The sequence below is a fragment of the Heterocephalus glaber genome, unplaced genomic scaffold (assembly GCF_053883595.1).
Source record: "Heterocephalus glaber isolate CG9 unplaced genomic scaffold, H.glaber_assembly_v1.0 deba00000621, whole genome shotgun sequence".
Classification (NCBI taxonomy): Eukaryota; Metazoa; Chordata; class Mammalia; order Rodentia; family Bathyergidae; genus Heterocephalus; species Heterocephalus glaber.
In genome coordinates, this window is record NW_028258153.1 from 35,087,143 (window position 1) to 35,112,809 (window position 25,667).

Genomic DNA, 25,667 nt, shown 5'->3' on the forward strand with positions numbered 1-25,667 from the left:
TGAAGGAGATCCATGCTGGCCGATTGGGCAGGTGGGGAAGAAAGTGGCTGCACTGCTATCTTGGTGCAGACTTTGACCCCATGGCTGTCCTGAGTGGGGATGCTGGGAGAGGGGCACTTTGAAGGTCCACAGGGGAGAGGCACGGAGAGCCAGGTCTGAGATCAGCTGCAGAGGTTTGCTGAGGCTCGGAGTGAGTGGTGCCCACAGAGTGACCAGTGGGGCAGGGAAAGGGAGGGTGAGAAGCTGAGGCGCCCGAGGGGCAGCTCTGAGGCTCGGAGATCTGAGAGGCACCTGTGCGGGACGCGAGTGAGGAAGATGGTGACTGTGGCCTGTGGGCTCAGCTGAGATCACCAAAGGGTCCCCATCGCTGCAGCTGGGTGGGTCCTCGAGGTTGGGCTCTGTCCTTGGCTGTTGGGTGGTGACCAGTGCTCCTTTCCTAGGACAGCGCTTAGTTAAAATCACCCCCAAACCCCTTACTCTGTTTTGCAAGGCAAGGAAAATGGTAACAGAGGCCCCCAAGGGGGACCACGTCGGAGTGTGCCTCCCCTTCACAGGCCTGGAGGAACAGTGCCCCGGGACAGTGCATGCCTCTGTGTGGCATGTTCTTGTGTGTGCTGCATCTGAGGTTCATCTTCCTCCTGACTCCTTCCCCTGTCCTTATCAAGAGGAATAGATAATTAGATCTTTGATTTATCACTTGTATATCATCCATTTTCCATTCCAGGTGGAGTATTTTCTCCCTTTTCCCTTACACACTATGCCCTTTCACCCCCCATCTCCTCCCTCCTTCACACACACACACACACACACACACACACTCACACACACACACACACCCCCCTCATGAACTCATTCATGCCTGTTAGTCTCAGGGCCCTATGGGAGGCCCTGCAAGAGAAGCCAGTGGTTAGCAGGAGAACATAGTGCAGAGGGTGCCATTTTGTACATAGCCTAGGACTAGAAAAGTCAGTGGCTTTGGCTGAGAAAAAAGTCTGTGTCCACCCAGAAGCTGGTGTATGCAAATGAGAGCCATGCAGTCCAAGTCTAGGACTATCCTGAGTGGACTTGGCTTGTGAGCACCAGCTTGGTGACATCATCATCTTCAGCATCTGACCTTCAGGGTTCAACACCTCCTACCGGTGCCCTGCACCCTCCCTCTGCCTTGCTCCAACCATTTGGCCTGGATGCAGGTAGATCCTTGCTTTGGAAATAGTTTCATGGATGCTTCTCAGTGCAAGCATGACATGGTATAAGGTACAGATGAACAGTTTTCTTCGCTACATGACACAGTTCTCAGAGAAATTGAGATAACTTGCAGGGATACACAACTTTTTTTATATTAGTGGGGATTATACCAGTGTCTGAACTACATCCCAACCCTTTTTTAAAATTTTCAGACAGTGTCTTGCTAAGTTGCCCAGACTGGGCTCAAACTTGTGATGCTACTGCCTCAGCTTCCCACAGTGCTAGTTTTACAGGCATGCACCACCTTGCCTGGCAGAGCACACTCTTTTGCACTCCCTGTGACTAAGGAGCAAGGCTAAATTAGGGTAGAGGAAGAAGAATGGATGCAGTACCCTAAGTTGGGCTTGACACAGTGTGCACAGGGTCCCAAAGGGATGATGCCTGGCAGCAGTTCTGATCTGTGTGTGTGTGTGTGTGTGTGTGTGTGTGTGTGTGTGTGTGTGTCCCTTTCCAGCAAGTTCTGAAAGGGTGCTGAACCTATGGGGACATCTGAGCCTGTTTGAGATACCTGATACCTGTATCAGCTGGATTAAGAGCAGTGATCATTTGAGATTTCCACAATTCGTTAGAGGATCTGTGGCAATATTTGCAGGTGTGACTGTTCCTGTCGTACGTTCCAAATACTGCAGTATTTGGCTGGTAAGACAGAGTTAACCTTAAAGCTGCTTCTATTTAGAGACAATCGAGTGAAGTAGTAAGGAAACTCAAGTCACAAGTAACACAAGCCTGCTGCCTAAGAGCCCTGGGATTTAAACAAAACTCTTCATTTTGCTCTCTAAAGCTCACTTTACTCAATAATAAAATACATAAACTACAATAGTCACTCTTACCCATGGTTTCACTTTCCATGATTTCAGTTCCCTGTAGTGAATTATGTCTGAAAATGTTAAATGGAAAGTTCCAGAAGTGCTAACAATTCAGAAATTTTTAATTATAGGTGTTCCTAGTAGTGTGATGCAGCCTTGCAATATCCTGCCTCATTTCCACCTGGAATGTGAATCCTATCTTTGTCTCACATCTGGATGTTGTACATGCTGTCCATCCACTAGTCACTCTGAGCCACCTCAGTTATCAGATTCACTGCTGTGTTGTCTCAGGGCTTGTGCTCAAGTCACACTTGTTTTACTTTATAATGGGCCCAAAAGTAAGGGTAGTGATCTTGGGAATCAGACTGTATCAAAGAGAAGCCATAAAGTGCTAAGTACATAAAGTATAGTGCTTAGCACACACAGCGCTCAGTATGGATATGGAGCTCAGTGCTAGCCATAGAAAACAGAATTCCTTGCAGAGGGTGGGTGGCTGCTGTCCTTGTTTTCCCTTGAGTGATTAAGATGACAGAGGTAGCGTGTATAAGGCTGTCCTGGTCCTTCTCAGGTGTCTGTGCCTCCTACAGCCGTGATTCTTCTTTCATCAGTTCTGAGAAACTTGGCTATATTTTCTGTCTTCACATGTCATCCTCCCTTACTCTTACCATTTCTCCCTTCAGCAGTGCCTGTTAAATGTGTCTTAGACCTTCCTGATTTATCTTGTATATTCGATCCTCTTTTTCATCACCTTTCTCTGTGTGTTGCACTATGCATCATGCCACTGGGCTTGCATCTCAGTCACTACCATTTGCTTCCTCTTGTCTGTCTAATTTGCTGGTTTTTTCATTCATTGATTTTTTTAATTAGCTAAACTTTTTTCAACTTCCAGCACATCCAGTTTTTCAAACATATCTGGGTATTTTGAGAGTATTTTATCTGTTGGTAACTTTTATGATTCCATCTCGTATCTCTTTCAGCGTTTCACACATAGTTTATATTCCACCTCCGTTCTCATACTGAAAGTCCTAGGGCTCTCCATCTCTAGCTCTTCCTATTTCTTTCCTTCGATTCCCTTTTTCACAACTAATGTTCCTTTCATTTTGTGAGATTTTTTGAGCTCATGTTGATTGATATTCATCTGTGGAAGTTATGAGTTTCCTGTGCCTGGAATCCTCTCCTCCTGAGTTGAAACTGAAGAGGTTTTCCAGCTCTTTGCATGGGAATCTCCTGCCCACGTGTCCCTTTGCTGTTACCCACTGTAATGCTGATGATCACTATGTGCTCTTAGAACAGACCTACTCTTTGCATTTACTTGCCACCCACTTTTTCCTGCTCTAGTTTTTCACTCACCTTTTCTTTAATACTTACATTTCAAAAATGAATTGTGAGCTTCAGGAAAAACCTTCTCCTTACTTATTAAGAAATGAAACTGGCCACCGTGAGCCTCCTTTGTCACAATGAAAACTAAGTTCAGTCACCCCTCTTGTAAGCTGTTATGATTGATCAAAGGAGGCCATTTTATTTGATGTATGTGGTTTTGCAGTCATAGGTCAGCAAAAAACAATTCAGCCTATCTGAAGATAAGGTTCAAAGACAGTTGTGGGCTGGTGTCAATACCAATACAGTAACGCTAATCAAAGTCTCTACCCCGCTGGCAGAGGCAGCATGAACTGGTCCACCTTGGTGAACTCGAACAGAGTGGGGAAGAAAGAGAGGGTGGGGAAAGGGGCAGATGGGCATTGGGATGAGCTATTCGGAAGGGGAGATGTGCTTCAATGGAACATGGCCCCAGACCCGTCTGATGTTCTCGCCTGATTTTGCTTTTAGTGTTTGTATGAAGTGCACATCAATGGACCTAAATGTTGCTGTCTTTCAAGGCAAAAGCACCTGACACATTTTCCTTCGTGTTTCAAGCATCAGTAGCACTGACATCCCTCCTGAGCTGAGGCCCCTCAACAGACCGCTCTTTACTACGCACACCGTCAAGATTGTCATTGCCCGCACACCTCCTCCTCCCTCTCCCCAGCCCACCTGGAAAAGCCACAGTGGGCCCAACAGCTCTCCGTGAGGACTGTGCACTCCATGCAATGTGGCCTTGTCTCTGTCTCTGTACAGCCACAGTGACGTTTTCCCCATGCACATGGCCAACCCCAGGCAGCCCCTGGCTCTGATGCCCTGCCTAGTAATGCTCCACTCTGCCAGGGAAGGAGGACGAGAACCTCTACTTGGCTGGTGTGTGCCTCGTTCCTCTCTTCTGTCAGCAGCAGACTGGGCAATGTCTCAGGGGCCTTAGGGAGCCTGTTGGACAAATGCCCCAGCACCTCCCCGTCCTCATAGCCGCACCTGTGCCCAGTACCACCGCTGTGCATCCTCTCCCCTGGGAGGGCACAAGGTGGTAGAGAAGAGGATCAGCCCTGCTTCCTGTCTCACCTCTGCAAGGGACCTGGTGCCTGAGGCTGCCTACCCAGAGGGGCCTAGGCCATAAAAGGCTTGTCTTTAGGCCAAACTTCTTAACATAATCTTGATGTCAAGCCCTGGAAATCCCAGGCTTTGTAACAGCAAACGACAAATTTGTGAGCACACTTCTTCCAAGGGAATCATTCGGGAAAAAAGTATTCAAAAATAGTCAAGGGCTTCAGTGACCACCCCAGGCAAATCAAACCCCACAGAAAACACAAAGACTTACCTTGACTCTGACTCTTTCCATAGACCTGGTGCGTGTGTGTGTGTGTGTGTGTGTGTGTGTGTGTGTGTGTGTCTCCATTAAGGACAGCTTTCTCTGTAGCAGCAGGGGGCCAGGAAGAGCAGTCAGGAGGCAGCTTCTAAACCAGCTTTACACATATGTTAAATTAAAAATAGCCCAGCCCAGGATCTGCCTGCAGCCAGCAGACCTCCCTGTTGCTGGCCGTTACTGTGGCTGTCTGTGCCACCTACAGATGCCAGGCCTGTGGGTTTCCCTTCTGTGCCCTCACTTCCTGCCAGCTGCCTGGGCACTGCTCAGGCTGCATGTCCATGGCACTAGCCGCACCTGCCAGTTACCTTTCTTGGGGAGCATGTACGGGCAGCCAGATGGGCAGAGGGAATTGTGGGCAGCACCCATTCCATAAGTGAGTCTCAGGGATGTGCAGCCTTTGTAGGAGTTGTCTGTCCAAGATCAAGAGATGGTCTCCCTTTTCTCCTCTCTTAGAGCCCTCTGTACAGTGCTTACTGTGAACTGTAAAACCCATAAGATGCAGAAGTGTCTAGATACAGCTGAATGATTACTCATCCAGGGAGTGCCACTGAGTCAAGAAGCAAAATACTGTACAGCCCAAGCTGCTCCAGACACTGCCCCACCCTATACCCATCCTTCCAGGAGAGGCCACTTCTGGACTTGTGTGCTCATTGTGCCCTGGCATGTTTTGGTTTTTGTTCTGTTTTTGTGTTCTGTTTTACCACATAGTTGTACATCTCCAAACTCAATCATTTGTTTTTGCCCATTTTGGGACTTTGTGTATGTAGGATCCGGAATATGTTTTCTGCCTGTGAGATTGTGTAATTGTCATTGTTTTCATTTTGTAGCTTTAGTGTATTCTGTTCTATGAGTAAATTTATTGTATGATTCATTTATTTATTCTATAGTCAATGAACATTTAGGTTGCATGTGGTTTTTGATAAGCACAGATAAAACTACTAAAAACATCTCAGCACACATTCTGGGGCATACAGTGCACAGTTTTTAATACCTGGAGGTGGAGTTGTTGACACACGAGGCCATCCCAAACTGTCTTGGAATGTGGTTGCATCAATAGATGCTCCCACCAGCAGCATGTGAGGGCTCCTGTCAGTTACCATTCTCAGCAGCACTTAGAATTCTAAGTGTTTTAGATTTTTGCCAATGTGAACAGTGTCACAGTATTATCACTGTGGTCTTAACTTGCCTTCGCCACATCTCTGAGGTTAATTACACCATCTTCCTGGGCAATCTGTGATTCTCCCTGTTAATTTTTGATTATTGTTGACATTTATTTACTCACTTATTTAAGAACCAGGATCTTACTATGTTGACCAGGCTGGTCTTGAACTCCTAGGCTCAAGTGATCCCTCTACATCAGCTTCCCAACTAGCTGGAACTACAGGTATGCACTGCCAGTCCCAGATTCCATGTCAGTTTTAATAAGAAAAAAATCAGTTGTGGTTTATGGCAAGGCAGATTGGTACGTAATGGACATAGATTTAGAGAACAGAGTTCACATCCCATTTATTACCTCCATGACCTTGAAGTCTTAGATGTGAAGGACTCTAAATAAAGAAAAATGACATTTTGTTGGGGCCTCTGATCGTCCTTCTTCCAATTTATAGGTGCATGCATAAATTCTTGACAATGTGTTATTTATGTAGTTCTTTATGCACCCAAAGTATTCTATGGTCATTGGTGTTTATAAGATAAATAAAATAAGCATAGATAACCCATATTATAAATAGCTTCCCCATAAAATAGATTCAGTTCTCTATTCACATAAAAATATGTTTTATTGTGTGGTCTGGATTTTTTCTGGTTTACTGGTAACCAGCTATGGCTGTCACTAGCCATGTGACCATGACGACGGAGTTCACACTTGGGGATGATGGTGACTCAGGTGGTTGGGGAGGACGTGCTGTTTTCACAGTGGGGAAGTTTCAGTGTGGCCACCTGCCAGGAGGGTCTTGCACCCTGGCTAGCTGCTCTGAGCAGTGGGGTGTGCAGGGAATCCAGCCACTATGCCTGCCCAAGCACCACTTGAATAGAAACTCGTTCCAGCCTCCCACGCCACAGTTCAGCTTTCCCATCTTGGGTGAGCTTTGTGAGATGAGTCTACACTGCAGGGGAAAGGGAAGTGTGGCTACGTCCGGTACCAAAGCCTGTCTCATTCTTGTTTGCCCATAGCTGTGACCCCTAGGGACCCAGCAGAGGCAGCAGAAATTCCCCTAGTGTACAGAAGTTGGGGCATCTGGGGCACAGTTGAGCTCTTTCCAAGAAGGGAGTTTGGGAGTGTTGCTTAATGCTCCAGGACTTCAGCTTCCTCATTTCTGCAAATGCTGGGGCTGGAGAGTCTTCCTCGTGACTCACCCTTTCTCCAGCCCCATGAGCTGAAGGGCTGGTGATGGATGATGGAGATTCACGTCCACTTCGAGCCTTTCAGCCCCAGTGGGACTGCCTCCTCCCCAGACCCTGCAGATCTTCCCAGCAGCCCTCTTACCTCCCACAGTCAGGAGTGCCCCTCACAGGCATCACAGGGGGTGTGCTCCTCTACCTGTCACCCACTTCTGAGTCTCAGTTCACCAGGCTGTGGGGAAGGGGTAGCACTGAGGGTCACCTGAGATGACAGTGATGAGCAAGCCTCCAGGGGCATCAGCACAGTACAGCCCCGTGCTGTCTCCTCGCCTCTTAGTGATGACGTTTTCTTCTTGGGGACTTTACCTGACAGTGTCAGGAACATGTTAGATCCTGACCCTGCTCCTATGGTGGAGACAGGGGAAGGAAATAAAGAGGGCCCTGGGGAGCAGAAGCTTACACATCCCTTCATCTGCGCTCCAGAAGGGTCCTGATTCATATACGCCCCAGTCACCCCAACCATCCCCCAGGGATACAACACAGCTGGTGGATCTGACCCAGACCCAGACCCAGACCCAGACCCAGACCCAGACTCAGATGATGACACCACTGGGCTCCACTGCGCCACTTGCCCTGAACCACCTGCAGCCCGCTGAGCCCCAGGCTCCCTGCTTCCCCTTCAGTCCTGTTGAGCTTTAACCATGGTCTGTCCCCAGCCTATTAGCACTTCCTGTTTCGAACTTGCTGGTCTTGACCTTTCCTGAGACCTCGAAGGTAGACACTACCCACAGGCTGCCTCCCCAGCCAAGGGGTCCGAGGGCATCTGCTGAAACCTCAGGCAAGGCCTCCTGCTAAAGCCTTGCTAGGGACCGGTCCCTGTAGGGTGATGTCTGTGTGTCCTCTCTTCCAGGATCAGGGCCAGAGACAACAATGGCTCCTACGCTCTCTGCCTGCTGCATGAAGGGAAGGTGTTGCATTACCGCATTGACAAAGACAAGACAGGGAAGCTCTCCATCCCTGAGGGGAAGAAGTTTGACACACTTTGGCAGGTACATGTCATCTTCCTCTCCCTCCTCTCAGGCACAGCATGGGGCCCACAGAGCTGCCTGTTCCGTAGGCTCTTAGAAGTTTGTGGAGGCTAGGCATAGGGGTGCACACCTGTATCCCAGCACTCTGGGAGGCTGAGGCAGTATGATCACTAGTTTGGCCCCAGCCTGGGCAACTTAGTGACTTAACAACCTATCTCAAAATAAAAGAGGGCTGGGGATGCAGCTCAGTGTGAAGGTTCTGGGTTTAATGGCTAACACTGCAATCAATCCTCAATCAACTAATCCATAAAAGGAGAAGAAAGAAAAGAAGAAGAAGGAAGAAGAGCAGTCTGCAATGTAGCTCCCAGCACAGCAGCAGCCGTGGAGCTTGTGAGAGGTGCACAGAGCCCCCTGGGGCTGCTTCCCAGCCTCCAGGTGACTTGCATGTTTGAGATGTGTGAGCAGAGGGGCCAGAATGGCAGGGGAAGAGATTCTCTGTCCAGGAGGTCCCATCACTTGGCCAGGGCCTTTTAGTTCTCAGTGCCACAGCTGATGTCTGTGCAGGCCTGTGTTCTGAGTTCTGCAGAAAGTGCCACTTTGGGGGACTGGAAAATGTTCTTTTCTAGGATATTCTAACTAAAGCCCAGAACAATATTTCAGTCAAACACAAAAACAAAGGGATGGGTGGCCTGGAAAGGAGCTTTGGGGACCGTGACTCAGATGCTCTTGGGGCTGTGAGATGGCTCGTTGTATGCTGAGGGGCCACCCTCATTGCAGACCGGCCTCCCTGCAGAAGCTGAAGCAGCTTAGGAGGTGTGGCAGCACTTCCCAGGCTCAGGCTGCCACTTGTACACAGCTGTCACCACCCTGCTCTAGAAAGGCTCACTCTGGGCCCGGCTGTTCATAAGCCCTGAAGCAGCTTGCTGTTGGGGGTTACTTGGGCATTCAAGAGCCCCAGAGCATGATCATCCTGCTCTTTATCCATGTGTAGTGAGCACACATTGCGTTTCTTTCTTTCTTTCTTTCCTTCTTTCTTTCTTTCTTTCTTTCTTCTTTCCTTCCTTCCTTTCTTTCTTTCTTTTGTACTGGGGCTTGAACTTGGAACCTTGTGCTTGCGAGGCAGGTGTGGCACCACTGAGCTAAATCCCCAGCCCGCTTTTCTTCATTTCACATCATGGCTACGGTAGCACAGTGAAGGAAATGAAGTTATGGTAGTTTATGCCCCATTTTAGTAGAGCGTTTAGGACCTGTGGTTGGTCCAGAGACAGGGGTAATCACCAGACTCTGCCACCCTAAAGACTGCCGCCACCTGGATCTCTTGTGGATGAAGGGTATATTCAGGATCAAGGGCAGGTTCAGGTGTTCCCAGCCGGACCCAGCCAGGAGCTACTCATGCGGCCACCGTGGGTGAAAGAGCATGAACCTGTGAGTCCTTTACAGCACTCATGGCAAGTCCCCAGTGTGATTCCATTCTTGATGCTCTAATTGAGAAAAAATATTTCATTTTTGAATGCTGGATATTGTAATATTCAAAGATGTCAGTCATAACTCACATGCTGTCTTTTATTTTTGGGCTCATTAGCACATGTCTCATTGTTGACCACAGGCTTGGCTTTATTTTAATGGCACTGATTTGATAGAGTATTTAACCTGGTGAGTACTGGGGGCTCAAAGCACTCAGAAGGGTGAGACAGAGTGTCACCACCTGGTACTGATTTCCCAGTATAGTCTTTAGCCTTCTGCAAGAATCATCAATGGTGTGCATAAAGGTGCTAGGAGTGTAGCTCAGTGGTAGAGCACTGTGCCTAATGTGCACAGGCCCTGGGTTCCATCCCCAGCATAGCAAAAAGTAATAATAATAAAAAATTTAAAATAAGTAAAGGCACCTAGAGCCTCATATGCCAGACTAACACCAGGGTTCCAGCCTCTCACTTACAATTACCTGTTTCATGCAACTTCTCCTAAATGACTGCTTTGTGTGTGTGGTTCTCACCGTTCAAAGGTTGTGAGTACATCGCTTGGTCGAGCATTTCTAATTGCTGAAAAGTTTCTTCCTAAAACCTTGTCCTATTTTTGTGTCTTCCTCTGCTGTATCATCATATCTGGCCTAATTAAGTATATATGTCTCAAGTGTTTTCTAGATGGTGATACCTTCCATCTTTTACGTGCATGATTACATTCGGTTTTTTTGACAGCACAGTAAGGTATCTCTAAGACCTAGCCCAATTCCAGAGCTGTTTTCTGAGAGTTAGTAATCGCTACACTACTCTATTTTTGTTCTTTACTTTAGCTCAGGAATTTGAAAACCCTTAGGTCAAATCTGGTTTGGAGCACAAATGCAGTCCTTGAAAAGAGTGGTTCATGTGCGTTTAAAGAGTTGTTTTGAATGAACGAATGAATGAATGAATGACTGAATGACTAGGTAACAGAGATGTTGTATGGTCCCCAAGCCTAAAATATTCCTTCTGGACATTTATACAAATGTTTACCAGCCACTGCCCAAGGACACCTGTAGCTGTGTTCCAATTTCCCCAGCCACCTTGGGCAGTGGATCATCTGGAAACATCAGATTCAAGTTTCCTTAGGTCGCTTTAATGCCCAACAAATCGTCTGCATCTCTCGGTCACTATTTCCCCATTCTTGCCCCAGTATTTAACACACTTTATTCTTTTTCAGCTAGTGGAGCATTACTCTTACAAGCCAGATGGTTTGTTAAGAGTTCTTACAGTTCCATGTCAAAAAATTGGCGCACAGGCAGGTGAGTTATGAAGGCATCTGAGTGTCGGTTTTTTGGATATCAGTCACAGACAGCCTTGTTTCAGATTTGGTGCATTCCAAAGTCAGGTTGGATGAGACCTTGTCAGATGAGACAGAAGGATTAAACAGGTTGTAAGAGCATTCCAATTTTAGGGATCATGGATCAAAAACTAGTCAGTCACTTGAAAAACTAATTCATGGATGAAAAAGCGACTGAAGAGGTTGGAAAGAAAGTGACGTAGGAAGTTTGTAATCTCCTCAAGCAGCAATGCTATACTCACACTCATTGCTCTGCGGTGGAGAAGGGGCTAAGTACGCGGTGTTTGCTGAGAGAGTGTAATTGTTCAGACCCTTTCTAATCAGGAAATATTACTTTTGCAGCCCACCCACAAAGTTCCAGTCTTGCGGTAAGTATCATCAGAAATACCACTGGAGCTGGAGTAGTTAGGAATTAGCACAAATTCAAAGCAGGTTACAGCTAACAAGATAGCGATCTCCATTTTGATGGCACTTGAGAATATCCCCTTGATCAACTGGGAATTCTAGTGAGATTGGGTAAAATCAGCCTGTTAACACTAAGCTAGCCAAGTATTCTTAATTCCTTGGCTACACTAAATACCTCCCATTTTCTGAAAGTGTTAGAAATGAGGAGGGAACCCAATGCTAAATTAGGAACAGGCCTCCCTCTGGATCTGGGAAATGAGAGCATGTCCTTAAATTCAGCCTCACAGACTGTTCATACGTTCAGCCATGCGTATGTTAACACTGGTGCATCAGCCCCAGGGCCTCCTGTTCGGTCCATCACAAGCTGAGTAGATAAGATGTCTCCTTGAGTTTGTCTGACCAACTCCTGGCCATGTCAGCTGTTGGATCATTGCCAAGGGACTTGACTTTTCTGGGTGAATTGGGTTGACTAAAACAGGTGTGGGGATTCTTGGAGAGGTCCTATACAAGAGGAAGCCCCAAAGAAGGATGGAGTTGGGAGGCTCGACCAGAGCCCACATCCCACTGTGCATCGGGAGAAAGTGAGAATGTGCCTACATACTTCTCCATGTGGGTGAAAAAGAAACCTCCCTTCTCTCTCCCGACTATTAGGAGGTGACATATAGATTTATAGTCAAGGCAGGAATTAGTTTCCTCATCCTTTGGTAGACTTCACTGTAGATTTTCCATGTCCTTTAATGCCATCTGGGAAATGGGCCTGCTGTATCTGCTAATCCCTGAAGAACAACATCCACAAAAAGCCAGATATATATTCTACCTCCAGGTAGAATTGAGTTTGAGGATTGATCTTGACCCCATGTTGAAACCAGAGAGGCCACTCAGGGACAAGACTAGTTATCAGAATGAGAGACCTTGACATTGCTTAAAAACAAAACACTAGGGAACTTTAGGATATTAAATCCCAGTTCCCTTGTGGAGTCCTCAACTTCTTTGACTCTTTATGCCACTCATGGGCCAGAGCCTCTTCTTTAACATCATATATTCCTTTAGAGAGGTTCATTTCCCTTTATATGGGCTTAGGGCCGAGAACTCTTAAAACACGAGGGAAACTCTACATTTAGCTGTAATACCCAATGGCTTCCAAGTTAGATATTTGGAATAACTTTTTATTGACTGGTAAAATGCATACAAAAAAAGATGCAGCTGGGCATGGTGGAGCACACCTGTAGTTCCAGCATTTGGGAGGCTGAGGCAGGAGGTTTCCCATGAGTTCAAGGGCAGCCTGAACTACATACCAAGACCCTGTCTCAAAAAAAAAAGAAAAGTAGATTCCCTAAGTGTGCAGCTTGATGATTCTCCATCAACCCAGGGGAACCAGCACTTGCCCTGGTGAAGTAATGACACTCAATAGCAGACCTACTTCAGGTTTTTTAGGGTGGTCTGTCTGAAGCTCATGACAGTTATTGCCCATGGGAAGCATGGGCTACTGATGTCAGATCTATTTTGTAGCCTTCAGAGGAAAATACTTCCCAAATACTTTTCTGGATTCTTCTGATGGTAGGCCCTTCTAGAAGGCTTTAGATAATTGAGAGTTGCACATAGAAATCTCATTGGCAGGGTGAGGAGGGGCTCAGCAGTGTGATTACAGAAGCAAAGCTCAATAGCATGTCACATAAGCTGTCCTGGGTTTGCTTCCTGAAACTGAATTGACTGTTCCTCTTTGCCATTATGATTTCTAGACTTGGTCAGCAGGTGGAATAATCTCCAGACTCAAATCATACTCCTTCCCAAAGCCTGGCCACAGAAAGGTGCTAAAGCATCCCCTGCTTGCTGTCCCTGACTAAGTGGTAGGACTGATCTGCACGCGCCCCGTGCTTGCTGGCCCCGCTGCCCCCGCACCCTGTACTCTGCCGCCTGTCTCTTTGCTGTGTGCAGGCCTGGTTTGCACCTCCACTCTGGGCACCACACCTTGTGCCCATGTGCATCTGTGCTTTCCTGTAGGTCCTCAGTCTGCTTGTCAGCCCAGCAATGTCCAGCAACACCTGCCTGCTCTGTCTGCTAAAGTGTAGCTTTGAAATCATTTCAGTGAGTAGGATAAGTGGCAGCTAAGTCTCAGGTCAGACAATCTTTTCAAAGACAGCCAATTTACCATTTGTTTTGAGGTACTGAGAATTGAACCAAGAACCTTTGCACTGAGCTATCCCCAGCCATTTTTACTTTTCATTTTGTCACTAAGTCGCTAAGTTGCCCGGGCTGGGCTCAGACTTGTGATCCTCCTGCCTCAGTGTCCCTAGTGCTGGGATTATAGGTGTGTGCCACCATGCCCAGCTGCAAATTTACTTTTGATTTGCCAGAACTACATGTCACAACATTATGGTAATGGGTTATATAAGCTACATTATGAGGGAGGGGAGCCCAAGGATTTGTGAGATACTGTATACTGCCCAATGAGGACGTCAGGCTTTGATTTTGTAGATATTAAGAGCTATAACCTTTCATAACTGCCATGAGATGTAGAGAATTAGAATTCATTATTTTAGCTCATTAGAATTGAATTATGTTAGATAATGAATTAGAATTGTGATGCATATTAATTCGTTGTCTACCGTTCATTCAATTCCTTCAATATTGTTAAATTTCTAACATAGAACCTTAACATACAGAGATGACTGCAGAATTTTTCATACCAGGACTAGATTGCTAATTGAGTCAATAATGATAGCTCAGGTTAACCAAGTTGACATATTAAAAGAAAACATCACCACCAGAAACCGGTAAAACAGTCTGAGAAGGCAAATGCCTATCTTGCCTTTTGTCATTTTCAAAGCAGGCTTAAGCAGTGCAGGTCACTCACAGTAACTAAAAAAGTACCTAGAAAATCAGAGTTAATGGGACTTTAGACAACAGGAGAACATGTCTAAAGGAAGTTGAAGAATCAGTAAGTTCGATTACATAAAATAAATAATAACACAGTAAAAATATATCATAAAAAATAAGAAAATGGGAATAAATATTAGTAATGATCACTGTGTATGATTAATTGTCCTAATATATAAAGATACTATAAATCAATAAGAAAATATCATCTAACAGGATAAAGGGCAGAAAATGTCAGTAGATAATTTAGAGTAAACCAAATATAAATAGCTCTTAGACATATGAAAAATTGTTGAACTTAATAAGAGATATACAACTATGATGCTCAACTTTGTCTGCCTGTGAAACTAATCTAAATATAAATACTTAGTCACACACCATGTCACAAGGGTATGGTAAATAAACATTTCTGCACGTTAGTGGAGCAATGTGAAATAATAGTCTCTCAGCGGGGCAATTTTGCAACATCTATCAAAATTAAAAGTACATAAAACTCAGCTCTGTAATTCCATTTTTGAATATTCATCATAAGATATCTTTCATTTTCTACAATCATGTATATATGAAGGTGTTTATTCCAACACTGTATAATTAATAGTCTGCTAATAATCTCAATGCCTGCCACTGGGAAATGAATGAAATCAGTTACAATAAAATTGCTACTATGGGAGAAGGTGAGAACTAAAATTATTTCCAGGATATACCATTAAAACTGTAAATTGCAAAGTCATTGGTAGATATGTAGGTACCGTTGACATGGTATGGAATATCCTGGAAAAATACAGAAAACCCTAGTGACGCCAGTTGCCAACACGGGTATAAAGAGACTCACTTTTCACTGCACACTGTGCTGTGCCTTTTGGAATTTGTACCTACTAAAGTATTTTATTTATTTTTTTAAAAGAGTTGAAAATTACAAATTAATCTAATTAATATTGTGAAAATGCTTTCCTTGCAAATAAGGCAGTTGCATATTTAAATTTATAACAACTTGAAATTAGGCATTGAATTTTTATAGATGTCAAAAATATTGTAGATAATTCGTAAGATAGCAGGACTCTATGATTGAAGCTATGCACACAAAACATTTTAATTGCTTATCAGGATAATTTTAGGAGAACTAATATTTATGTTTTCAAAAGGGTTGAGGAATTTTTCTATTATCTAACAGACATGAGAAAAGAATTATAAGAATTATGTCAAATATTCCATCTCTTACGCTAAGGAGTAAATAGCTTTTTCTGACTTATTTGTTCAACATCAATAGTTGTTTTTAATAATTCAGTACAAAAATATAAAATGTTAAAATCTTGAAGTATACTGTGATTTTAAAATTATTAGTTTTAAATTTCATAATAAAAACTGAAAGGCAGATGCTTTTACCCTTTGCTTTAGAAATTCCCTGAGATGGTCAGACTTAAATATGTTCCAGAATTTCTCATTAAAACCCATTTTTTATATTTTATTCAACACATGTATTGCTAATTGGAATATTTAAAACCTTATGTCTAAATACACAATTTACCAGGGCTCACTCAGTGAGGAGAGAAAACAAGAATTCTCAAGTTCCCTCTCTTTGCTTGATGGACCTAAACAGTGCATGACACTACTGAGAAATGTGTTTTCATGTAGTTACAAAGGGCCAGGTTTTGATCTTCATTGTAAGATGAGAGAACACTAATTGTGTATGTCACAGATTATTTCCCTGTGCCTACAGCAAGCTTAATACTTCCCCACATGCTGGCAAGGGGCTGCCCTCTCCTGCAGGGTACTCCTGCCCTGTTGGACTATGTTCATTCCTCCACCAAAGACTGCACACTATGTCTGCTTTTTTGCAGCCAGTATTTCTGAAGCCAACTTGCTCTCCCTGCAGTCAGGTGAATGTTGTCACCTGCAGAATCTCTACTGCCTAATTGTAAAATGTCTTTCAGAGAACTGGGAGCAAAAATAAAAGTCTAGAAAATGACATAAAATATCCCTTGGCAATACCCTAGAACTAAGCAACTCTGAATTAGCCTATCAGTTCTATAGAAGCAATAATGTTTTTCTCTGTGCACTTCTAAATTCCCAGTTCTTAAAAAAGAAAGCGTTAGAAAATACTAGTCAAATACATTTTATATGTTCAGTTTAGTCTAAATAATGAAGGGTGAGGGATCATAATTTACAATCAAATGTGATTTTAAAATTATTATTATGGACTGGCCTGTCCTTACTTGAATTTGCGCTCTGTAAAGTAGAAAGCTGTGAAGCTGGTGCCATCTAGTGGTGTACAGCATTTGTAAATGGGGAAAAAGAACAGTTGACATTTCGCTGACCCCTTGTTCTCTATATGGAAAAAGAGGACACTACCAACCGGGGCACAATCAGATCATCAAATACACAATAATGACAAGTAATAGTAAGTGTATTGTACCAGGAATACATTTCTCATTAAAAGTATCGTTTCATTAAACTTTAAATAATATTCCATACTTTCATAGGTTATCATTATGCCCTTGTGCTCATTCTTTGCAAAGTCTTCAAATTCTGTTTTGCGACTGAGCACTTGCTTCCGGAGGCTTTGGTGGTGGTCGTGGCTCTACTAAACGGCCTGTTCATCAGTGTCTTTTAGAAGATGAAACTTGTATATGGTATCTTCTCAGGGAGGTTACCGCAGCTCTTTGCTGCAGAGCATGCATGCTCCCACAGGGGGCGCCATCTTTTGTTTTGACGCCACTTGTCTCCAGAAAAGAAAGGGGGCTGGGAACCAAGGCACCCAGATGTGTTAATTAACGGACATAGGGCTCTCTGTGGCTGTACCATGAAGGCTTCTCCTCATGACACAGTGGTCTGTGTTGGTTGGCATGAGAATAAAGTCCTGAGCCACCTCAGCTGAAAATATAGAGCCCAAATCTCCAAAGATCCCCAGTTTGTTAAGGAGTGAGCATGCTACCAATAAAAATATGAATTACTTCTGTCCAAGAGTTTAGAAGCTCTGGGTCCATCATCACTCCTTCTCAACCTTGATACATTGGTATTCTCTTTGGCGTTTTGTTGCTGTTGTTGTTTTAATAGTCTCACCTGTTTTTAAATTCTTCCCAACACGATTCCTAGGTTAGGTAATTGCATTCTTGTTTAGTTGTACCTTGCCTTTTGAAGTTCTCTTACACTGGGGATCATTCTAGAAGGCTGCAGCCCCAGGATGCTGCCCTAAGTGGTCAGACAGCAGGGGGCTCCCTCTCCTTGTCTCTGGTAGCTCATCTTGGGGCACCCTTTAACTCCATGCCCTTCAGGTTCTGTCCTGAGATCTCAGAGCATTCCTGCCCACAGGAAAAGTCAGGAATTGAAATGATAGTAAATGTTAAGCTGAAAAGCCTCCTTTGAAAAGCTATTTTCAGCCAAGAGTATGTTTGCAGGAGGGAACTGAGGCAATGGGGAGGCTGGAAAACCTTGGGAATCACCTCATTTCTGGTAGAAGAGGTCTCCTAAGACAGGGCCAGTACGTTATAAATTAGAAGTTAGACCAAATCACATCTAATAGTCTTGAAATATGCAAAGGTCTAACAGGTAATTACCATTTGACATTATCAGTACCTATTCCCCTCTATTAATGTAAAGGTTTGAGAGATAACTCTTTTAAATCGCATTAGTTTATACTTCACATCTCCCAGTTAGGAGAAAGGATTGTTTTTCATCCATCCATCCATCCATCTATGTGCTTGTCCAACACATTTTTATTAGGCACCCATAGTGGGCATGGCATATAGTGAATTAAGGTCTGTTCATCCTGGAATTTCTATTCTAATGTCATTCTTGAGGTATATCATAGTAACTTCCATTAAATAGTTCAGTCATATTGCTGAGATAGTCCATGAGAAAGTGGATCTAACAGCATCCCTTTGATGTGTAAGATCAGGTGCTCTTTATCCTCACCAAAAGATCATTCATCCCCATAGGCAGTGCTGTCCTCTGTGTGAGAGAAGTCCGGATGTCTGGAGGCTCATGGCCAAGTGGCAGTGGCAGTGGTGGCACACAATGACTCAGTTTTTGTACTTTGTTTCGTGAGCTTGTAATATCAATAAGCCAGCTGCAGCTGAGGATTTAGTGTGTTCTTTTATGTAAATGACTGTGTAATGTAAAGCTTAATGTCTGTTTCTCTAAATGTCTCCAAAATCTGGTGTTATCTCATTTTTGTAGCCAGTGTTTGGGCACTGATAAGGTAAATGGGTATATAAAGTTGCCCCCCAACTCACACCAAAACCAAAAGCAGAAAAAACCCAAACAAATAAACAAAAAAGAGGGCTTGAATTGTGATTTGGTTTTCCTGTAAACTAAGTAGCAATCACCTAATTGAATTTGGAAGTGGAGGTGGGTCAGTAAAACTCAACTCAGGATGCTCAGAAGAGAAAGTCGTTAGGAATACAAGGAGCAGATTTTCCCAGTTATTTCATGATGCAAATTGATATTAATTAAATATATAATAGAGTAATGGTCAGCAAAGCTGTGCCTTAAATGTGCTTCTCTTACCTGCTGTGGCCAGAAGGATTGCCTTCCTTTAGGTAAGCAAAGCATTCCCCATCACATGGATCTTTGATTGCCATTATCACTAGTAACAGTAGTGGCAGCAGCACAGCCATGGCCAGGTATGGGGCAGCTGCTATCCTCTAACATCAACCCAAATGTTGTTAGATCCACACTCAAGTAAAGACACAGGTGGAAACCCTGGGCTAGTATGGGATTCTCACACATGCTTTGGGGTCCAGAAAGAGATAGGAGCAGCTGGTGGAAATTTAATTTCCCTTTTTAAGTAATTTCCACATACAATAAGATCAGAGACATAGTGTTAAGGGAGGAAAATGAACCCAAGAGGAACATGAAACCCCTGCACATCTGTGGTAGGCCGTGACGGGATGCCAACTGGTGCCTAAGCGGGCTTGGAACTCTGCTTGGACAGGAAGAACAGGTTCATCCACAGCACTCTCTGAGGCCCCAGTGGGCACCTCAAGGACCCAAACTGCTGCTCCAAGAATGAGATAACCTGTTATTTTTTTCTCTTTCTTCCTAATTCTTCCCTTTATCTTCCTTGCCTAAATTACACTGTGATACTTGAAAATAAATTATAATTATTTAGATACACTCTGTACTGCATCAGTGGAGAAAAATGACGTGCTGTCATTCATGTACTTCAGACTCCTCCACCCCCAGGGAGCCGGCCAGAGTCTACGGTGTCTTTCAATCCTTATGAGCCAGAACGAGGAGGGTCCTGGGCTCCGGAGAAAGGTGAGAACACACTTTCACTCACTGCACATTCTCATGGTCATCTCCAAGTCTGTAGAATTGGTGCACAGACGCACCCTACTGTCCGTAATGGACTGCAGTGGGGTTGTTACTCTCCGGTGGCAGGCAGCAGACACCCTGTGTCCATGAATGAGGCAGTCCTGTTGAATGAAATGGTCTTTTACAATAAAGGACCCTTCCAACAAATTGGCAAGGTTGGCAACAGTCAGGTTGCTTCTTCAGAATTTTGCATCTTTAGCAATGTCCCATTTATCCTCAGTTGAATTTCTTTGAAGTTCATGTTCTCAGAAAGCCGTTGGTTTCCACTCATCAGCAAGAGGCACATTTGGCAACTGAAGGAATGGCTGAGCTGCTAGAATTCTCCATGTGTTTAGGGAACTGGACTGACTCTAAAGTGCTCTCATGATGACTTGTTCCCAGAAATGGGGCCTTTGGGGGTCTGCCTTGGGTTCTCTAGGTGTCCCCAAGTTCATTTTTATCCGTGAACTTAGAATCTGCTTATTGCTACAAAGGACCCCCCAAATAGTGGTTTACACCTGTCATGGTATTTCTCATTTAATTAACTCCTGTGTGACAGGGATTTGAACACAGGTCAGGGCCAGTTGTCAGATCACAACTGGAGCCAATGGGGCAGAGGTGAGGCCAGGGGGCCTCTCTCTTCAGCTGGTCCTAGGGCCCTCTGTTTGGTCTCTCTGAGTGGGCTAGTATGGAATTCTCCCAACATGGCAGCCTCTGCCCAGGGCTCCCCAAGATGCCAGCAACAAAGTTTCTGAGGCAGATATTGCATAGTTATCTGTTGTTGCTTCACCCTGGAAGTCACGTACATGCATGGTTCCCAATGTACTCTGTTGGTTGATACAGTTATAAAATCTACTCAGGGAAGGTGACAGAAACCCCACCTTGCAATAGGAGGGGTGTCAGAGAGTTTTCAATCCTAGGTAAAGCCACCTCAGCCCCATGGGAGGGCCCAGTGTACTGTTGCCACCTCTAGATGTCCTTTCCTTGATGCCTCCCAACCCTGCCTCTGACTCTCAGCTGGACCTTAACTGCTCAACATGACCAAGCAGTTATGTGACCACAGGAGGGTTGGAGTGGGAGACAGCCCAGTCTTCACGAAGGACCCAGCCCCAGGGTTGTGTTTCCTGGATGCATTGTAGGCCCCCAGAGAGAGCCCCTGCCCATGGACACCGAAGTGTATGAGAGCCCCTACGCAGACCCAGAAGAGATCAGGCCCAAAGAGGTCTACCTGGACCGAAGCCTGCTGACCCTGGAGGAAAATGAATTGGGCTCTGGGAACTTTGGGACCGTGAAGAAGGGCTACTACCAGATGAAGAAGTAAGTGGGGTGCTCGCTCATGCTGCCCTTAGGCTCATGGGAGCTGTGTTCTAGAAATGTCTGAGAACATGCCTGTAATGTTCATCTAATCCCAGATGCATTTAATCCAACAGGACCAAATCGTGTTTCATTAACATAATTCTTGTTAACTCCTGGTACACTTATAATGAAAGCATCTACTATTATCCTAACTACAGACAAGTATTTTGGTTTTCCTACATCTACCTTATAGAAAATTAGGAAATAGAAACAAATATGTAATAAGAACAACATATTCACACTACCCAAACATAGCTACTCTTAACGAATCTTAGTGTATTTTTTTGTTTCTTTGTAAAGCACTTACGTGCACATATACACTATTTCATTGAAATGAAATCATTCAATAACAGTATGATGTTCATATTTATTTTCTTTGATTACTGTGTTTCATCTTTCTTACGAAGAAAGTTCTTGATTTCAAACCATTAATTTTTTTTGCTTTATGACATAATTTCAAGTAACAATGTGTATTATACAATAGTTAAAATTACTGCATTACCAAAATGTCTTCATGTTTCATCTGGTCTTTCAAAAGCATCCACGTAGAATGTTCAGTAAAAAGGCTGGTTTCTAAATTCCTTTGAGACAATCCTCTCTTTGAATAGGCAGGATACTAATATGAATATGATTGGGTTAATTGTTTCATGGTGTTGAAATTCAGAGAATTTTTGTTAAAAATATTTTACTTAAGTAGATAACTTACTTGATTCAAGGGTCAAAAGTGTTGCTGAGTACCATGGGTGTAGCTTAGTGGTGCAGTGCTTGTCTAGCATTCATGAGGCCCTAGTTTTAAGCCCCAGCACCACAAGAAAGAAAAAGAAAAATATATAGACCAAAGTATACATAAAAACTCTTGCCTCCAGGGCTGTCCCTCTCATATATATACATACACACTACACTGGCTATAATGCTCATTTTTAAGATAGGCATGTATATCACATTTCTGAAAAAAAATTATGACGTATTTAGACATTATTTTCTCAATTCATTGATCATATTCAAATTCCTTGCTTGAATATGTGAGTTAAAATATACATAATTATTAATAGACAATTTTAGCTACAGAGTTTGAGGACAGGACAGGCTATCTAGGTCAATTTGGGCCAAAATAATGTCTTTACTATATTAGGTTTTGGGGTCCATAAACATGGCCTACCCTCCACATACATAGGTCTTCTTTACTGACTCCTAGTTTGTTTTCTGACTTGTTTAGTTTTCTGTGTAGAGGTCTTAAACAGCTTCTGTTAGATACATTCTTTGGTATTTAGCACTTTGGATGTTAGTACGTAGAGTGTCATTTTATTTTTTATTTTTAGTTTTTAGTTTTTGGTACCAGGGATCGAACTCGGGACCTTGTTCTTACAAGGCAGGCAGCAGAACCACATTTTAGTTTTTAATCTCTCACATCACTTGCATGTGGAACTATGACTGATTTTGCATGTGGATCTGATAACCAGCAACAGTGCTGAATTTGTTTGTTATTTATTATAATTTAGGTATTCTCTGAAGTGTGTCATTTGTGAATAATGACAATTTTATTTCATCTTGTCCAATCCTTGTACTTGTGTGTGCTTTTTCTTGCCTTACTGTACAGCTAGGAACTGTAGAGCCATATTTGGTATAAGTGTCAGTAGCCTCATACCTGACAGCAAGGGGAGAACCTCCAATATTTTTCACCATTGGCTATGATGTTAGCTACAGGTTTATAGCTGTTCACTGTCAGACTATAAAAGTGTCTCTTTTTTTGTCTACATTTCTTAGTGGTTTTTAAAGTCATGAATGTATGCTGAATTTGATTGAATACGTGTTCTGATGAGATCACCATATGGTTTTCTCTTGCATGGTGTTTATGTGGTGAATTACACTGATTGGCTTTCAAATGTTAAACACACCTCACATCCCTGGAATAAACTCCCCATCTCCATCATTCATCCATTTTATCCCTTTTATCCTTTTTTATAAATCACTAATCTTAATTTTCTAAGCATTTCTCTTAAAATTTTATACCTGTGTTCATGAATCAGTCAGTTGTTCTCTTGCAATTTTTTTTATCTGAGCTTGGCATTTAGAATAATGCTGGCTTTATAAAATGAATTGGTAAATTTTCTTCCTCTCCTGTTTTTCTGGAAGAATTTGTGGCATTATTTCTTCCTAAAATATTTGGAAAAGTCAAGTAGTTTTGATCCTTAATATTGACCTCTGCCGCCCATGGTACACAAAATCAGTTTCAGATGGATGGAAGACCCAGATGTGAAAAGCAAAAGAGCTAGTTGTCTGGCAGTGGTATTGAGGGGTGCACCGTGTCCTTGGGGAAGATGCAAGGCTGGGGATGTTCTGAGCCTGTCTGTGTAACAGCTACAGTTAGTAACATCTATCAAAGTCATGTGTGCTTTTCTGTATGTGTGTGCGCCTTATTCTGTTATTCTTTGATTTGGCTTATTTGTTTTATTCCAATTGGGGAGTTCAACAAAAGAGGTATGCTTTCCATGCTTGTGGAAATTGTGTGATAGAGAGGTGCAGTTTTTCAAATCATGCATGGTTAAGTTCTGTTCTTTCACTTAAACTTCACTTTATCAGAATATTTTCAAAGTGACATATTTATGAAAAATCTAATTTTTTACAAACTTGCTGAGGCTTGCTTAAAGTTAACAAAGTTCAGTAGGGAGCTTTATGAGCTCCATGAGCTTTAACAGTGTATACTTTTAATTCCACACCCATAAATTCATTTTTAGTTCTTATTAAAGGAATGTTATATTCCTATGCTTACACATAACCTAGATGGTAAACCACAAAATACCGCAGGAATCCGTGCATTTTACAGTGTATGGGTTTAGCTTGGTATGAGGGATTCTTCAGCACTGGTCCTACCATCATTTATAAGTAGTGGGTGTATTTTCTTGTAACCTAAGAAAGGGTGGTTGGAGACTGGTCATTTATTTCGTGGCTTCCTAAGATGCATCTCCATGTCCATGCGTGATAGATATTTCCACAACAACATTTCTGTACAGCAATTATATTTCACAAGAAATATTTTTCTAGGGGTTAGCCTTTTTCTTTTGCAGAGGCTTGAAAACAGTAGCTGTAAAAATATTGAAGAACGAGGCCAATGACCCAGCTCTGAAGGAGGAATTATTAGCAGAAGCGAACGTCATGCAGCAGCTAGACAACCCCTACATAGTGCGCATGATCGGGATCTGTGAAGCTGAGTCCTGGATGTTGGTTATGGAGATGGCTGAGCTTGGTTCACTCAACAAGTATTTACAGCAGAACAGGTATCATCAAGTGCCCAGAGGGCACAGAAGCTGTGCTGTGAGGGACAGGGCCACCTTCCGACCGCACAGCAGCCTAATTTCTATGAGAAACCTGTAACCTTTTGTACTTGACCACTTCACTCCATACTCGAGGAGCAGGAGAGAGAAATGAAAGGAGCAGAGCAGCTCTTGTTGCTTTGAAAAAAATCTCTAACCCAATAATTTTATCTTCATTCTTCTCCTAGGCTTACTCTGTTGCTCCCGTGATGGGATCAGCCTCAGATTACCTGCCCAGAGCACCTGCTTGCACTAAGCAGTCCTTGCTTTCTTTGAATAAACATTTAAAGCCAACATTTTTGGGGGGATCATGATTGTGTCTTCCATTGTCTGGCTGACCTCAGAGTTCTCATGAGTAATTACTTCTGGAAATGTCAAGCGCTGTTAACTGATGACATCTATGAATGGGATGATCTCACTGTACTCATCTAAAGCTATTGTGTGTTTTTCTCTTTAATTTTTTTGTTTTATGAAAAACTGAAAATTGCGCACTCAAATAATAAGAGAGTAGGAATAGGTTTCACACTGTGTATCGGTATCTTCACAGTGGTTACTCAGAGTATAAGGCATAAACCAGAAAGATTTGTATAAAAAAGAAACATGATAACACGAATTGTTGAGATGGAAAAACTGACTTGAAATGAAACATCAGTGATCAGCTCACCCCATTAGCTACCTTATGTTTGTTCTTTATTTAGATTGTTGCTTTAGTCTCCATGGAAGGGAGGCATTGCTACCCCTCCTTCACAAGTAAAAAGCAGACTCAGCATTGTCTACACTACCAGTTCAATATTAGAACAAAGATTCAGGGTTGGCAACTCCTTTCTACTGGCTTTCATGCAATTCAAAGCATACATTGAAAACAAAACCTGTTGAACACCAGGAGGTTGGTGTTTAGTCTGGACCAGCTGTAGGTTAACAGGTGGTTTGTCACCATTCATGACTCTAGTTGTTTAAGAACAGGGAAGGAGCCAATTCCAGGTGCATGAAGCGCCTTGTTCCTTCTGAAATGTACCACTGTCTACTGTGACTAATGACACCCTTGTGGCTTTCAGGCATGTCAAAGATAAGAACATCATAGAGTTGGTTCACCAGGTTTCCATGGGAATGAAATATCTGGAGGAGTGTAATTTTGTGCACAGAGATCTGGCTGCAAGAAACGTATTGTTGGTCACACAACATTATGCCAAGATCAGCGATTTCGGGCTTTCCAAAGCGCTTGGTGCTGATGAAAACTACTACAAGGTAGGAACAACTCAGGTAATGCTCAGAGCACCAAGTTGTGAAAGCGTGAAAAAAGATGTATATTCTCTTTATTTTATTATGGTAATATAAAAAGCAATTTTACTAGTAGCGTACACCAAAAAAAGCCCTATTAAGCTTTGTCTGTGCAGCAGGGGCTGGAATTGGCAATGGAGACACACTAACTTTTCAGCCTATCTATCGAGTGTTAAAAGTTTGCCTTCTTATCAGT

At 43.3% G+C, this 25,667-nt stretch overlaps 1 protein-coding gene and 1 non-coding gene across 8 annotated transcripts in view; both read left to right on the forward strand.

Moving 5' to 3' along the window:
• The window catches only part of Syk (spleen associated tyrosine kinase), an 84,489-nt gene that overhangs the window by 51,678 nt on the left and 7,144 nt on the right, over positions 1-25,667 (forward strand). For 4 of the 7 annotated variants that reach the window (XM_004870055.4, XM_004870056.4, XM_087206367.1 and 1 more), the window contains 8 exons: positions 8,036-8,174; positions 10,830-10,911; positions 11,292-11,317; positions 13,094-13,162; positions 19,400-19,490; positions 20,666-20,843; positions 23,948-24,157; positions 25,249-25,438. In XM_004870055.4, the coding sequence (XP_004870112.1) occupies positions 8,036-8,174; positions 10,830-10,911; positions 11,292-11,317; positions 13,094-13,162; positions 19,400-19,490; positions 20,666-20,843; positions 23,948-24,157; positions 25,249-25,438 (985 nt within the window). The remainder of the gene's footprint in view (positions 1-8,035; positions 8,175-10,829; positions 10,912-11,291; positions 11,318-13,093; positions 13,163-19,399; positions 19,491-20,665; positions 20,844-23,947; positions 24,158-25,248; positions 25,439-25,667) is intronic. The other 3 variants (XM_021248498.2, XM_021248496.2, XM_021248497.2) reach the window with 3 other exon arrangements.
• Trnai-aau (transfer RNA isoleucine (anticodon AAU)) lies at positions 9,924-9,999 on the forward strand. The gene has a single exon. It is a non-coding gene; the product is annotated as a tRNA-Ile (tRNA).